Below are 16,858 nucleotides of genomic sequence, written 5' to 3'. Positions count from 1 at the left end.
GGCAAGCGCTCTATCGCTGAGCCACAACCCTAGCCTAATCTGCCCTTTTAAGTGCCAAAAATTTTGTTGTGTTAATGAAAATTTTCCTAAAATATTTATCAGCCTTCTTAGTCTACAGTATGACCCTGGATCATTAAGAAGAGATTAAATTATGCTTCACCATGACTCAAATTATTTTAATGTTTTATGGCATTTAATGCCTACAACACCATCCAGATACATGGGGCTATTTTCTTCTGTTTTCAATGACCCATTTTTATAAGCTCAGCACCATTGTCTGCTTATTTAAGTTCACTTTTTTTTTTTGTTCTACAGAAACCACAATTCTATGTGTCTCTAGATACATCATTCCCCAAATATGACTTGTTTCCTCTGTAAGCTAAGAAAGCAGATTTTTAACAAACCACAACTCTAACAAGCTTAGAAAATTGAATTAGAGTGCTGGTGTGCAAGTTCCTCTTAGAGGTCGAGTGCACAGGTTTATAATGCATACTAACGCTGCATCAGAAGTCCCCATTGCTTCCTTAGCATGTGTCCAGGTTGCTGAGATGTCTAGATAATGGGGCTGCTGTTGTAAAATGTGTATTGTGGAACAGGGAGCTGGTTTGTTGTTCTTTAAAAAACAGATAAACAGCAGTGGAAAAACAAACCAAATGACTAAATTATTGATGAGTCATAGAATTTTAAAGCTTAGAGGTACCAGAAAGATTGTTAATGCAGTCCCCTCCCCCACTTTGATGTTAGATTGCACCGCCTGAGTTCACATAGCTTTTGGCAGAGCTGGAAATAAAATTCAGGCTGACTGATTATTAGCCCAGTATTCTCCTCTGTATCATCCTGCCTCTGAGAAAACACTAAATAATTGAACAGATTTGAAAACTTGTACTTTTTTATGTTTAGCTTTTCATTTCTAAGAATAGTCTCCATGAGAACTGGAACATTTGTGATCTTATTTTTGGCTCATGTTTTATGATCCTAGCTAGCAGCGCCTTATTTAACAGAACTGTACTCTTTTAAGATTCTCTTCCTGCCTGTAAAAGCATTGCCTGTGTTGTATTCCAGACATCTTCTGCACATCACTGTATCCTGTCTCTGTATCACCCAGTTGGAGTTTGGAAGCCCAATCCTGGATTCTCAGTCTTCATGGAATCACCAGTGCCTTCCTTGCCTTTGTATGCTGTTTGATTTGATTCTTATTATTTCCATGAGTGAAGGAGCATAATTCATTTTTACTCCTGAGGAAATGGATTCCCAAGAGAGAAAATGATGTGTGCTGGCTTCCTAACCAGTTAGTTACTGGAGTAGGCTTTATGCTCTTTTTAAGCCTTTCCCCCCAGTTGCTAGGTTCTTTAATCAATTAAATGTCTAGCATGTATAGCCTTAATGTTTAGACTTCTGCATAAAAGAAGACTGTTTATAATAGTATAATCTCCATGTGCGCAGAGCATCCATTATCACTGCCATTTCCCTGTGCCCCAGGTAGGGTCCAGCACATGTTAGGTGCACAGGCATACTGTCGATCCTTTGTATCTGTGGGTTACATTTATAGATTCAACCAATTTTGAATTGCAAGTACTCAGGAAAAAAAAATTACATCTATGCCTAGCAGGCATGGACTTTTTTCTTGTCATTATAACCTAAGCAACACAGTGTAATAACTACATACACAGTGCTTACATTGTATTTGGTGTAATCTGAAGATGATTTAAAGTACACAGAAGGGTGTGATAGGTTCTGTGAAACACTGTGCCATTGGATATAAGGAGATAAAGGAACTTGTGGGTTCAGAGAGGCTGCTCCTGAGGGTGAGATAGTGGGGTTTTTTGCAAGTAGCTTTTAACTTGCGACCTGCCATGGGAAAACTGATGCTCCATTGTGCCATTGTAAGTTCTTTCAGTATTTTACTGTTGATCAAGTGTGTAACTGAAGATAGACACAGGTTTCTCATGACTGAGTTTTTTCCCAACTACATTGGCTTTTGGGTCCAACTCACAGTTCTCTAAGCTTATAGTAACAGTAATTTAATTAAGCATCTAGTTTAATTAGGGGTGGAGACAAAGTTATTTTTGTGAAGAATGTTGTGCTTTGTGGCTTTTCTTCATTTCTGGACAGAACTAGGGGTTATCCATCCACCTGATGGCTGAACTGGATATTGTGTTAATTCAGAGTCTAAAGTGTGTGGTGGTTCTGCATTATGATGGCATGCAATAAGTGGGTGGGTGAATCCTGCTATCATTCTCTCTCCCGGTGGATTTACTTCAGAGAGGGAAATACAAACTATCCCCTCCTTTCTAAGATGAGTTCCTAAAAACCTGTTTAACAGTCAGATGGTGACTGCAAATGTCAACCCAGAATTCTCCTATTGGGGGAGCTGTTGCGACCCTGGAAATCACCTTTCAACAAGTGATAAACAAAAGGCTCTGAAAGTGACTCTGAAAAGTGAATCAGAGGATGATGAAGTTAGGATGTGGCATTGAGGAGTCGCCCTCAAATCAAGAAAACTTTTGTTCCTGTGGCCCAGCATGGCAAGGGCTCTCTGACTTATCCTATAACCTTCTGTTTTCTAATATAAAGAAGAAGAAACTAACTTGGTCTTTATTTTTTTTCTCACCCTTTCATGTAAACTTTTCCATATGTTTTTAATTAAAATTATCTTACTTACAGTTTTGTTTTAAAAATGATTCCTGCTAGCTGGGCATGATTATATGCCTATAATCTCAATGGCTTAGGAGGCTGAGGCAGGAGGATCACAAGTTCCAAGCGAGCCACAGCAACTTAGTGAGGCCCTAAGCAACTTAGATACCATCTCACAATAAAAAATAAAAAGGTCTAGGGATGTGGTTCAAAAGATTTCTGCTAATTGGAGGAGGTGGGCTGAGAGTATTTCGTGCACTGTCCGGAAAACTGTAAAGAAGAATGCATCTCCATAAATTCTCATTAGAGATAGCTGTTGTTAATATTTTGACAAGTATCCCTCCAAATACCTTTTGTTTTTGTTTTTGTTTTTTTTAAAGAGAGAGAGAGAGAGGAGAGAGAGATTTTTTTTAAATATTTATTTTTTAGTTTTCAGCGGACACAACATCTTTGTTTGTATGTGGTGCTGAGGATCTAACCCGGCCGCACGCATGCCAGGCGAGCGCACTACCGCTTGAGCCACATCCCCAGCCTCTGAAAATACCTTTTTAATCATAGAGATTCATATGATTTTACATGCTATCCTAGAACCTGATTTTTGCTCCATGTTATGTGTCTTTCCATGTTAGTAAACCCCTGGAACATTTTCAGTAGCACCTTGTATACTGGTTTATGACATAACGTTTGACAAATCTTACATTCTTCCCCTATAATATATGGATCTAGTAAAATCTCATGGGTTGTTAGGTGGATAAGTGATAGTGTGTCAGGTCATTGGTACAGAAGATGATAAGGAGAGATGCTCAGTAACTGTTAGCTGCTAAACATCACACATGACATCTTTTTAAAGGTGTGTTATTATCCCCTTAGGATAAATTCCCAAGGGTGGGATTACTGAGTCACATGGCATGAACGTCTTGGTCCTAGTTTGTGACACCAAATAGCTTTCCAGAAAACCTTTGTCAGTTTAGCTACTCCCATCCACCATGCCAGAAGGTGCTCTGGTCTCACATCCTCACCAGACACATTTTATCAATTTTAAAAATCTTTGTCAGTCTGAAAGGTGAAAATGTCATCACATTATTTTTCTTTGATTACGAATGAGATCCTGTGGCTTTTCATATTTTATTGTCCATTTCTGTATCCTTTTATAAGTTGCTTGCTTATGCCTTTGCCTATTTTCAAAGACCTGTCTTTTTTTTAAATTATTGATTTGAAAACTCTTTAAGTATTAACCCTTTGCTGTGTGGCAAATAATTTTTTAAGTTTTTTCCCCCTCTCTGGTATATTGCTATTTAATTTTTTATAATAATCAAAGAAAATCCTTATATTCTTATATTATGGGTTCTGGTTTTTTAAGATCATTTTTTGTAAAGGTCTTCTTGTTCTAAGATTATTAAAATATTCACTTATAGTACTAGTATTTTTATAATGTAACATAACATTTAACTCTTTGCTCTATCTGAAATGTATTTGAGAGTGGGGTTAAGAAAGAAGTTAGGAATTTGGCTTTTTTCCTCTGCAAATAACCGGTTTTTCCAACACTCCCTCACCACTGTCTGTAAGTGCTAGCTTTGTCATATGCTAAAAGAAATCTTGCTCTTTCCTGGACTCTGATTTGTTCCATTGATCTGTCTTGTCTATTTCCATGCCAGTAACTGTGTCAGGAGATTAATAAATCTTTCTAGAAGCTGCAATAGTTTCATGCTCATGTGCTCCAGAAAGAATCAAGCTGATATTTTACCTAGATGGTCTTAAACTTTTTGGTTTCTGAGCGTCCTACTCTAAAGTATGGTTAAGTAATCTGAATTACCATATTTGCTCTTTGGCCTCTCTGGATACTGGTTTTTGGACTGTTAACCTGAGAAACAGAACATTTACCTAGTTTCCTTTAATTTTGACTTGGCTTTAGATCATATATGTGGCTGACTGACCAAATAGATATGTTCTCAACTCTTCTTACACTCCCCATTTCAGTTATCTTTGTTTTTCCTCTAATTTTTTGGGGGGTGGGGGTAGAAGGACACAATGTCTTTACTTTATTTATTTATTTTTATGTGGTGTTGAGGATCAAGCCCAGGGCCTCATGTGTGTCAGGTGAGCACTCTACCACTGAGTCACAACCCCAGCCCCTCGGTTGTCCTCTTAACATTTTTAATAACAGCGTTTGAAATACAGACATCCACTCTACCTCTGCTTGCTGAACTCCCCTACTCTTATACGGTTTTATTTGGAATAGTATTTTAATACTGTGAAAAGTCACTGGTAATATTGTGTAAGAGGTTTTGAGTTTTCCCCTCCTGGAGAGATTATTCTGCATTTGAATTTTTTCTAACCACAAAGTGTGTACTCTGCTCATATTTCTTTTGTTCTTCTTACTTTGCCTTGATTAGAACAATTGAACCAGCAGGTTGATTGTGTTCAGCTTAGTGTACTGTTGTAAACTGGCCCTGTCTTGAGTAAGTGATCCTGTGGCCTCATCTCAGCTTTCTTTGGGTCTTTGAAGCAGAAATAGTGCCAAACATGTTTCTTTTTTTCTATTTTTATTTTCCTTCTATTTCAACCTCAACTTTGTTTAGCCTGCTCTTGAAATTTTTATTTATTTTAACAACTTTTTAATAGAATCTACTATATACTTAACACTTTGCTAGTTGGCAATATTAATAAAATTTTATTTGTGTTACCCTTTGAAATTTTCTAAAATACTTGCCTATATGTTCCTGTTCTACCTGAACAACTACCTTCTACCACCATCTGCTCCCACCTCTGTAAGCTCTGCTTGAGTCTCAGTATACAGATCTTATTTCTTCATACTCAAATATTTGAATTCCTCTTCTGTATAGTCTACTCCTGGCCAAGGCCTCTAGACACCTTTGTATTTAAGGAATCTTTGGCAGTTTTTAACTATATAGAGTTGATGGTAAGTATGGTGGGAAGGAGAGGAATTAAGTCATCACTGTACGGGTGAACACCCAAGAACACATACTAGCATTTAACAGTGTTTTGACTGGCTCCAAGGGAAAAGAAATAAACCCTATTCAGCCATTATTTACTGACACCATGGTAACTATGGTAAAAGGAAGATTATATACAGATCAATAATGTTGATAGCAGGGATTTGTGAGTACTGTAGACTTTTATGGAGATGTTTGTGGAGCACTTAAAAATGTTTAAGGCCTTGTGCTAAACCTGATGACTATACCACATTATGTGTCTGCCATTAAGAATTCATAGCATAGGGCTGAGAAGGTAGCTCAGTGGTGAACACTTGCCTAGCATGTGCAAGGGCCCGGATTCAATCCCAGCTCCGGGGGGAAAATGCTGGAGAATAATAACCTAGGAAGAGGGGACCACTTTGAGCTGTCATAGTTAGGGACTAGAAAGTTTGTTTTTACAGAAAGACTGGACTTGAGCTGTCCTTCAGATCTTTTGCACTGGGTAGGCCCTCCATTGTGGCTTCAAAAAGAAACCTCCAACATGCAATTCTGAGGAATAATGGACAAATTCAAAAGAACAGAACTTTTTTTTTAATATTTATTTTTTAGTTATAGTTGGACACAATACCTTTATTTTATTTGTTTTTATGTGTTGCTGAGGATCGAACCCAGGGCCTTGCACATGCTAGGCCAGCATTCTACCACTGAGCCACAATCCCAGCCCCAGAACTTTTCTTTTTTGAAACCTGCATTTTTTAAAGATTTCACTGGATGATTGCTCTATCAATCCTCCTGTCTTGGTCTGTTGAGTAGCTGGGAAGATAGGTGCTTAACACCAGGCTCGGCTGTGCATTCTCTGCTGACTTGCATTATTTCTGAGGAAAAGTCCACTGCCCCTTAGCTCCCCTGTATGTGAACATCTTCCAGAGGTTTGGGTTTTTTTTTGGTCTATGGCTAGTTTCACACATTTTAAAATATGATGAGCCTTGTTTATCATGTTGCTGGAGCTTGGGGTTTGTGAACTTCTTGGGTCTCTGGCTTTATATTTTTCATCAAATTTGGGAAACTTTTGGCTACTATTTCTTCATTTTTTTGGTCCCTGCTACCCCAGTCTCCTACAATTGTGTGTGCATGTGTGCATTAGTTTGAAATTTTTATACAGCTTAATAATACTCTGTTATTTTTTCAGTTTCACTTTGAATAGTTTTCGTTGGTATTCTTCAAGTTCCTAATCCATCCTTTAGTGTCTGATCTCCTGCTAATCCTATTCTGTTGTATTTTTCATCTCAGACATTGTAATTCTCATTTCTGCAAGTCCAATGTGGGTCCACTTTCATGTCTTTATTTAACAAACTCAATCTATTCTTTAAATTTTTAACATATGGAGCACAGTTATAACTGTTTTGAAGTTCTTGTCTACTAGTTCTATTATTTGTGTTATTTCTGAGTCAGTTTGATAGATTTTTTTCTGTATTGTGAGTCCTGTTTTATTGTTTCTTGCATACTGAGTGATTTTTTTAATATTTATTTTTTAGTTGGACAAAGTACCTTTATTTTATTTATATGTGGTGCTGAGGATCAAACCCAGGGCCCCGCACGTGCTAGGCAAGCGCTCTACTGCTAAGCCACAACCCCAGCCCCTGATTTTTTAAATTTAATGTTGGACATTGTGAATTTCATCTTGTTGAGTGCTAGATATTTTAGTATTCTTATAAATATTTTTGAACTTTGTTCTGCAACACAGTTATGTTACTTGGAAGCAGTTTCTTTTTGGTTTTGCTTTTAAACTTTTTAAAGCAGGACCAGAACAGCATTTAGTCTAGAATTAATTTTTCTTTACTTCTAGGGCAAACATTTCTGAGTACTCTACTCAATTCCCTTGAAATATGAGGTTTTTCTAACTGTGCTTGTTGGGAACCAGGAATCATTGTGGTCCTTTGTTAGGTCCAGATACTTTTCTCTCTAATCCCGTCAAGGTGATTCTTTCCCAGGCCTCAGGTAGTTTCCTCACATGTATGTGCTTACAGTACTCAGCAGGATCCTTTTTTAGATGATTGGGGAGTCCCCCTGTCTCAGTTTTCTGTCGCTAAAAGTGAATACCATGTGCTGGGTAATTATAAAGACTAGAGATAGAGGTTTATTTAGCTCACAGTTGTCAGCTGGGAAGTCCAAGAGCATGGCACTGGCATCTGGTGAGGGCTTCTTGCTGCATCATAAGGTGGCAGAGGGCATCACACGGCGAGACAGAGCAAGTGTGTGAGCTGGGGTCCCTCTTCTTCTTTTAAAATTACTAATGCCATCATGGAGTTCCATCTTCAGGGTCTAATCTAGGTTCCATACCTACCAAAGGCCCTGTCTCCAAATGTCATATGAATTGGGAGATTAAGTTTCCAACACATATATATTCTTGGAGAACACATTCAACCCATAGCACCCCCTCTGTGATTGTGCAAGGTTCTCTTTCTGTGCAATTCTCTTCTCTAGTCTTCTATTCTGTGAACTCTGACCTCTTTGGCTTCCCTACGCTAGTTTTATTTCACCACTATAGGGAGACTTCTGCGCTCTGCCTAGATGTCTCTTCCCTGCACTGTGACCTAGAAATTCTCAGCAGATAGTAAGCAGGGGCAGTTCTAGGGTCCTCTTATACTGTTTCCTATCTTCCAGGGATCATTGTCTTCATTGCTTGTTGTTCAGTGTCTTGAAAACTTGTTTCATGTAATTTTGTTGTTGTTGTTTTTTTTCTTTTTCTTTTATGTGTGTAGAGGGGGTTGCTGGGGATTGAACCCAGGGACACTCTTACATGGAGATTTATCTCCAACCCTTTTTATCATTTTTAAAATTTTGCCACAGGTATAATAAGTTGCTAAGACTGGCTTTGAACTCACAGTCTTCCTACCTCAGCCTCCCACATAGCTGGGATTAAAGGTATGCACCACTGCACCTGGCTTCTGTTCTCTGTGTTCTCCTTGTTTCATGTAGGAGGGTAAATTTGATCCCTGCTGCTCCATCTTGGCCAGAAGCAAAATTTCTCCCAGAACAGAGCATTTAAATTTTATACTCATTTCTGTCATGAGGAAATTAAGCGGGTCTGGTTATAGTTTTTCACTTCATCTTCCTTTTCAGGACTTCCCAAATAGTTCTTTTAAAAAATGGATTCAATATTTTTTGAGTGCCTGTGGTACATGATGCTGTATGTTATTGCAAAAATGTATAGGCTCAATCCCTGAACCAGATGAGCTTCAGGTCTAGTGAGGGTCAGATAGGGTTCTTGTTGCTATAATTAAAATAAAGTTTTTGAAAGATATAAAATGATGCTGGAATGTAGAGAGACAAATGCACATTGTGTTAAAGATGATAAACAACTCGGGATCAGAACGGATGGACTTTTGCTGACGCTTGTGAATTCTGTCTCCTAACCATGAGAATGTTGTCCACCCTTTCCTGGATACCTGTTCCTTCTCCTATCCAATAGGGAGGATTGACTCTGTACTCTTGATCCCCCAACTCTTGTGGATATATCTTCTTCCCACATAACCTTTTTTCCATATGAGCTTTGGTCATACTGTTCTGATTTCATTTTCTCTTTTACTTTCAGAAGTATAAGTGTGTTAGAGATTGAAATATAACAAGCCAGCTATATTTACTCTAGGTAGATAAATCTTTTAAAAATGAGTTCGTACATTTTCAAAAGCAAATGTTAATTGGTTAATGGAGGGGATGGTACAGAAGGTCAAGGGTAGCAGAAAACCACAATTGCAATTAATAAGTCTGTTCTACATATCTAGAGGGACTCTTTGGGTGATGAATGAGATCAATTATCATCTCAGTTGTTAAGGTGAGGCAGATGATTGCTAGTGACATCCAGTAATGCTTGTTGTATGACTGATCAGTTGGAAAATTTGGGTAATGTAAGTGTGCACTGACGAGGTCAGGTCTGAGGAGCATTACTTGAAAAGTAAGAGGTGCAGGCCTTCATTGACTCAAGACAGATTATATTGTAGACTGGTCAAGACAACCAAGAGCTCAAGAACCATGGATGATGGAATTTTTTATTCATCCTAGCTAGTTTTACGACCAGAACCTTCTGTGGAAAAATAACCCATGTTTACATAACTGCTAGAACATGTGGTCTGTCTAGAGCTTGTGGTAGCTCTGGATATTTTCTGCTTTTCCCCAAGAAACTCATTGATGTAATTTCAGACACTGTCTCCTTGCTCAAGAGAACATGCGGTCTTGCTTTGTGTAAAATATCTTACAAAACACACTGCTGTGTCAGTGTGTAAGCTTTGGTTCCAAGAGTCTCTAGCAACCCTACTTCTTAGATGCTTGGCAAGCCTACATGTATGAATAGCCCTTCTGTCCTATAGAGACTATGAGAAGCTCTGCCTGAGCATTTGAGAGTTAACCAGTATTTATTCAGCAAACCCTATGAGAGACACTAGTGGTGCTACTTGCAAAAATTGTGTAAGAGGGTCTTTTGACCTCAAAGGCACTTCCTACTTGGAGGGGAATAGCTTAGGTGAACTGAAGAGGACCACAAGAGAAAATCAGAAGATAAGCAAAACAGTTCATGTTTTGAGTTCTGTCTTTTCACACTTCTTTGTTGGGATTGGTGGTTTGGGTGACCAAGTAGCTGGTATCCCACCATTTATAGACATGTTCTATTTTGAGATTGAGTTTGTGGTTTGGGAAGGATATAGTATAATCATTTTCTACAAATGCTTATTGAGTGTGCAGAGTATCCCTATGATAGACATAGAGAGTACCAAGAAATATAAAGTTACATGCTATGCTTGTAATGAGCTTCTCATGTTTGGGAAGGCAGGACATATTTAAGATTTAAGATCCTGAGACATAAGTCTTAATAAAAAAGCATAATTACCAACATTTAATAGAAATGTATACTAAATTATTAATAGGAACAGGGCTTGGGAAGGGGCCTTCACTTTTTGATATATACACTATATATAGTATATAATTTCTGTTTGGTGGACATTTTTATCAAGTGAAGCTACTATCTCATTGGAATTTTATTTTTTTATAAGTTAAAAAAAGGATATAGACTAGAAGACCATACGTACTATGTTAACCTGAAATCTCTCTGTGTGGTAGGATTATGAACAATGCTTCATTTGTTATACCTCCTTATAATTGTCTGTTTTCTATAAATTATATATATATATATATATATATATATATATATATATATATATATATATATATATATAATTTTATACATTGGGAAAAAACTCAAAAGCACCTCAGTGATGATTACAAGTATTTTAATGAATGCACCATATTTTGGACAATACACTATCTCTTTTTTGCCTCCTGTCTCCTACCACAGCTCTAGTAAAGTTTATTATTATTATTATTTTATTAATATTACTATTGACTAAAAACAAGGCCATTTGCTTTTACCTCTTGTTATTTTGGTGTTAGACTGGAAGCAAAAGGAATGCAGCTACTAACTATTCAGTTATACTGTGAACATGGCCTAGAAAAATTTAAATTATGTTGATTGGGTTATAATTATGTCTGTCAATGTGGGCTCTATCTCTTGTTTTAAAGCATCCTAAGAATACTTTACCATATCTTTATATTTAGTTCTGGTGGAAAAAGCAATTAGATTATCCCATCTCCCCATCTGGTGCAGTGAAGAAAACTCATCTGCTTGGCTTACTTTGTGTGAGAGAGAATTTAAATTTCTAAGCTATTTGTGATTCAGGTTAAATAATTAAATCCCATCTCTCCCAAATTTTGTTCTGGAAATCCATGTCTCCTTATAATTATGAACTTAATTACTCTGAACAGTGGTAAAGTTCTGAATTATTTAAGGAAGTCAAAAATTGAAGGGGAGAGGATGACATTTCTAAAGGAATTTCATTTCTTTTTCCCCTTATAGCATGTGTTTGATGATCTCAGGGGCTCAGTATCCTTGTCCTGGGTTGGAGATAGCAGTGGGGTAAGTAACATTTTGATTTTATTTCAGTCTGGCAAAAAGATATAGACTTGTGGGACTTAAATGCTAAGTATCATTACTTTCTGAAAGTGCAGAGCACAGGCTCAGAGCATATGTTCACAGGACAGACTTTCAGAAAGCTGTAGTTGTTTTGGTTTTGCTTTAGAACTGGAACCATCTTAAGACTACCTTCTTCCATAGTAGGAAGGTAGATTTTGGTGGCTCCTTACCATCAAGATGCAAGAAGAAGAAAGGGGAAAGACAATGCTGTGTGCTAAGAAAGGAAGCCCCTGTGTAGAAAGAGAAAAGGGAACATTACATACTGTGGCATTTTTCCCTCCAAACTGCATTTTTCATGTGTCCTTTCCCATAGTTATATTGAAGGACTGTGGCACCTGTGGGTCATGGTTGTTTAACTCCATGCATTCTCCCTGTGCCAACAAAGGAGGCACTGCCAGGACTGGAGGGATGGAGGACAATCAGTCAACACTTTCTCCCTCCTGGTGTGCAGCTGGTCTCCCATGAGGAAGGTACGCTGAAGGTCCATGTCACATGCCTCCTGTTGTTCCAGTAATGCATGTATCATAACTTGGAGGCACATGATAGCTATATCAGAAGCCTAAAGAAATAAAATTTTGGTTTTGGAAAGCAAATTGAAGCTTAATTATTTTTTAAGCTTCCAGTAGAATTTCCTTAAACTTGTCTCAGTTTCTTCTAAAAATTGTTAGACCCTAATTTCCATGATTTATCCATTTATCTAAGATATGTGGTATCTCCAAGTTTTCTTATTATATCACTTTTTGAGACTCCTTAGACTCCTGTACTGATCTGTCCAGAATATCTTTTTTATGCATATTTTTTTATAGAAAAATATTTTTGTATAAAAAGAATTTGTGGAGAACTAATAGGAAGAACAGAAGAGACTTATATATACATAGTGCAGTTGCCTGACAGCACCCATGGTATTCTTGCCTCCATAAAAAAAAAAAAAAAAAAAAAAGAGAGATGGTTCTTGCCATGTTTTATGATAATTTGGATACAAAGTAGTTAAATCCTTCCTTTGTGGTAATGTATATTTGAGTAGCTCTGCCTTACTGCTTCAAGGGTAGGCCAGGAGGATCATCCCAAAGAAATGAGTGTAGGACTTCTCCAGGCATTGTAAGTCCTAGCAACTTGGTACTTCTTGGTTCTTGGACATGTTGGAATGTAGGCTGCTACACAATAGGACTTTCAGCAGCCTATCAGGTGTGGTTTAATCCCGTCACATATCAGCATATAATTGGGATATCTCTCTCATTGATGAAATGCTTTTGTTTCTCTCCAGGTTATTCTAGTCTTGACTACCTTCCATGTACCACTGGTAATTATTACTTCTGAACAGTCCAAGCTATATCGAAGGTGAGATGACCAACATACATTAGGGGCATTTGACTAAGTAATACATTGGGAGTGCAAGTTCCCCATTCTGGACACTGTGGAATCTAATGTTGATTTAGGTCTTTTTGCCATCTTGATTTTTCACCAGACTGTTCACACTCAGCACACTTTTTATTGTCAACTTAGCAACCTAAGGAAATATGAAAAGGGTGCCAAGGAGATTAGGTCACCTGAGGGGCAGAACAACAAAGGAAGATGAAGGGCCTATAGGAGTGTGTGTGAATGTTAATTTACATATTTGTTAATTTACTTATTTGCAGGAGGTAGTATGGATTTTTATACATCTACTTATTATGAACAATGATTTTTATATTCCTGAAATGAAAATTTTCATTGCACCTTCTAAACAATATGGAATATTTTAAGGCCTAGACAGATTGTTCCTATAGTAGATGGAGATTGTCAGGTGGCTGTTTCTACATAAGAAGGTGCTTTAGAGTTCACACCAGTAATGACAGTGGGAACGCGTGTTCTGTTAACATTCACATCAGAGTTGTCTCCTCCAAGGTACAGAATGGTTAAATAATAGGTTCTTTCCTCAACGAGTAAGACTAAATACCAGAGTTAACTCCCCAAATCACCAATTATCTTCTCATTTATGTCAATTTCATTCCCTTCCAACGCCTTCCCCTAGGGACCTAAAGAAATCGTGACATCCCAGCAGATGATGCTGAAACTACCACAGGGTCAGAGTGTCTTCCAGGAATCATGTTTATTTCTAAGGGTTCTTTATTTTACTATTGGTCTTCTGGTGGGAGGGAACCCATGTTGAAGCTCTGAAGTAAACCAACCTCCTCTCTCCAATAAGTGTGATCCTTGCCTGCTGTTCCTGGGTCTGGAGCCAGAGCTCTTTTCCCTTCAGCATAGTAATATCGGCTTAAAATAGGCAGATAGACCTTTCGACCAAGAAGGAGCTGCCATCTTGAATTACTCTAAGCTCTGTGAAGGCAAGGTTCTGGACCACTTCCAGGTTCTCTAGCATCTACCAAATGACTGACATGTCAGCTGGCAATAAGTGTTAATGAATAAAAGCCTTGGATTCTCTATAATCTTTAGACTAATAGTATATTTTTATTTGTTTGATATAGAATTGACAACATATGGAATCCTAGTTCTAGAAAAGTCTATAATAGGTGACTTTGTTTATTCATTTAGAATAGTAGTTCTATCATTTCAGACAGATGAAAAGTCTCCTGTTTGGGAAGGGAAAAAATGCATATGTGTAACTTTAGTAACTCTTTCTAGTATTTAAGAATCCTTGCTGTTATGAAATTTCTCATGTTATGGCTTTCCTTGCCAACTTTCATTATAAAAGCAATATAATCATAATATAGTATTTGGAAATTCTAACATCAAGAAAGAAATGCACTCAATAGCTGAGTATAATCTTAGTTTATTTACAGCTTATTATCTTGATTTTCTCCTTTAATGTTACATCATTTGGCTATCTAGTCTTGGGAAGCAACCTGGAAGTTACCAAGTTTCGTTGGCAAGCAGGCCTGGGATTGAATCCCAGCATTGTCATTTACAAGCAGAGTGAACTTGGGCAAGTCATTTTAACCTCCTCAGTCTTTTCTGTCCTCTGTAAAAGGAGGACAGTAATAATACTCACCTCAGTGTTGTGAGGAGTGCTCTGCAGTGCCTGGCATGGAATAAGAACTTGGTGCTATTTGCTGCTGCATGGCCAACGGCCATGGATGGCATGTAGCCAAAGTGCACTGGCACTGCTGTACCAATTGTTAAAACAAACTGAAAGCCTTCCATGCCAGTTAGTAAAAAGTGATTGCCTGTCCCCAAATACCTCCACAGCGTCTACATATGCACACCTCTGCCCCTAGCCCCTGCCACTGTGCAGATGTTACTAATACCTGGCCTTATGAGCTGCACCCATTCCATTATTCAATGCCCATACAGTCCCCTCTGCTAGTAAGCCCTCAGTTTTTTAGATGCACATAAAAATCATTATTCCATTGGACAGTTATAGCTAGTTCTTTCACTGAAACTAATGTTACTGTGATTAATATTATACATATTTGTGATACTCATTGCTAGTTCAATTTTTTAGTAGCAAATGAAAGCCTCCTCTCTGATTGATGGTTACGTGATTTGATTTGATTTTTTTAAACTCCTCCCTCTCCAGTTGAATTATCTTCCATACCTAATGCTTTAGCCAGGTTTTTGCTCTCCTTCTCAATTCTTTTTCTCTACATTGTTCTTTGATCATTTGGCTGGAATTGAACCTAATAGTTTTCCTAAGGCAGACCCATGGGAGTGAAAGCGTTTTCATGAGTTTTTCCCCCCATCCTTTTGCTTTCCAATATTGTGCCCACCTTAAGACAACCAAAACCAAAATAAGAACCAGTCTTACTGTGTTACTGCTTAAATACCCACCCCCATCTGACTCAGCCGTTTTTCATCATCACGTCTGTTCTTATGAGAACCCCTTTGCTAACATATAATTTACTAGAGAGCAGCTCTGTTTGTTTCTGACTCAGTATGATGTTACCAGGGTTGTTTTACTTCATGTTGCACAGCAGTACCGTTGTTGTTTTAACCAGTCACTTTGAATGTTAATTCTCTCTACCTTACTTACCAGTAAGTGAAAGCTGATTCCTACCTGCTTCCAGAGTTTAGGTGGAAACTATGCCTTGTTGCCTCTCCAACTGGGCTGGCCTGGCTGGAAGTGAGTCACATTGTTGGACACACTAGCCAAGGGGTCCCTCTTGCTTCAGAAATAGAGAAAGGAGCCAGGTATGATGGCACATGCCTGTAATCCCAGCTGTTGAGGAGGCTGAGGCAGAAGGATCACAAGTTCAAAGTCAGCCTCAGCAATTTAGCAAGGCCCTGTCTCAGAAGGCCTGGGGACGTGGCTCAGTGGTTAAGCACCCCTGTGTTCAATCCCTGGTACGGGGGGGGGGGGGGGAACGAAAAAAAGGAGGGGACAGTTTAATCAAAATGAGTTATGAGTTCTGAATATGCTGTTGTTGCCAAATTACAGAAAGTAAAAAATAAAGGCTACCAGATCCACTCCAAAGACTCTTCTGTGTTTCACAGCATTCTTAACTGCCTTATTTATTAGGTTACCTTTGTCTACTAAATCTTATATGGTCAAAGGTTTATTAGGAATGCAAATAAAAGACAGCTAGTCACATGCCACCTGCTGCATGTAGTAAGGCAGAAGGTCTTGCAAGAATAGAAGAAAGTTTTCTCTTACCTGTTCAATTAGAGGGACTATACTTCTCTTTAGGTTTTGAAAAAGAATTGTTGAAGGATTTGGGAGCTAATAAAGTCCCAAGGGCATTAATGGTTAGGTAAAATTGAGAGAATATATTAATACTTCAGTTGAAATCATGTTTAAATTGTATAAATTTTTGATTCTCTGTTAATGAATATTAGTTTGTATAATAGCTTGTTAAGTACCTTTGTCTCTCACTTGCAAATATGAAGTTAAAAAATAAACTAGTCATAATTCAGATGATAATTTTTTTTTCAACCAGAAGATATCCTGCGTCTTTTTGCTTTGTGGCCTTGAGTCTAACTCCTCAGTGTATGAGCTCTGCTTAGCCATGCAAACATATGCATTGTTCTGCATCAAAATTCTGTACCGAATTAGCACAAAACTACTGGATTAATTTATTTCTGGTTTTTATTTTCTCTTGAAAGTTACTTAAATTTTGGAAATTAATCTGGAAATCTCTAAGAGATTTCATATCAAAGTTTATTCTACGGTCAATGTAAGTTTTTCAGGAAGTTGCTTCAGATTAAAAAAAAAAGAAAAAGAAAAAAAGACAACATAGGTATACAATAGGCAGAGAGTTACTAATGCAGTTAGCCATCTTCTTTAAGCCATCTTGTGTGCAGACATTTTTTTTTTTTTTTTTTTTTGAGG

At 37.8% G+C, this 16,858-nt stretch overlaps 1 protein-coding gene across 2 annotated transcripts in view; it reads left to right on the top strand.

Annotated features, from left to right (window-relative positions):
* Sort1 (sortilin 1) overlaps positions 1-16,858 on the top strand; it is a 67,945-nt gene that overhangs the window by 12,890 nt on the left and 38,197 nt on the right. For both annotated transcript variants that reach the window (XM_071618154.1, XM_027922037.2), the window contains exons 2-3: positions 11,476-11,535; positions 12,857-12,930. In XM_071618154.1, coding sequence (XP_071474255.1) covers positions 11,476-11,535; positions 12,857-12,930 — 134 coding nt within the window. The remainder of the gene's footprint in view (positions 1-11,475; positions 11,536-12,856; positions 12,931-16,858) is intronic.

This window comes from Marmota flaviventris, chromosome 10 (assembly GCF_047511675.1).
Source record: "Marmota flaviventris isolate mMarFla1 chromosome 10, mMarFla1.hap1, whole genome shotgun sequence".
NCBI classification, from domain to species: domain Eukaryota; kingdom Metazoa; phylum Chordata; class Mammalia; order Rodentia; family Sciuridae; genus Marmota; species Marmota flaviventris.
This window is presented reverse-complemented; position numbering and strand designations above follow the sequence as displayed.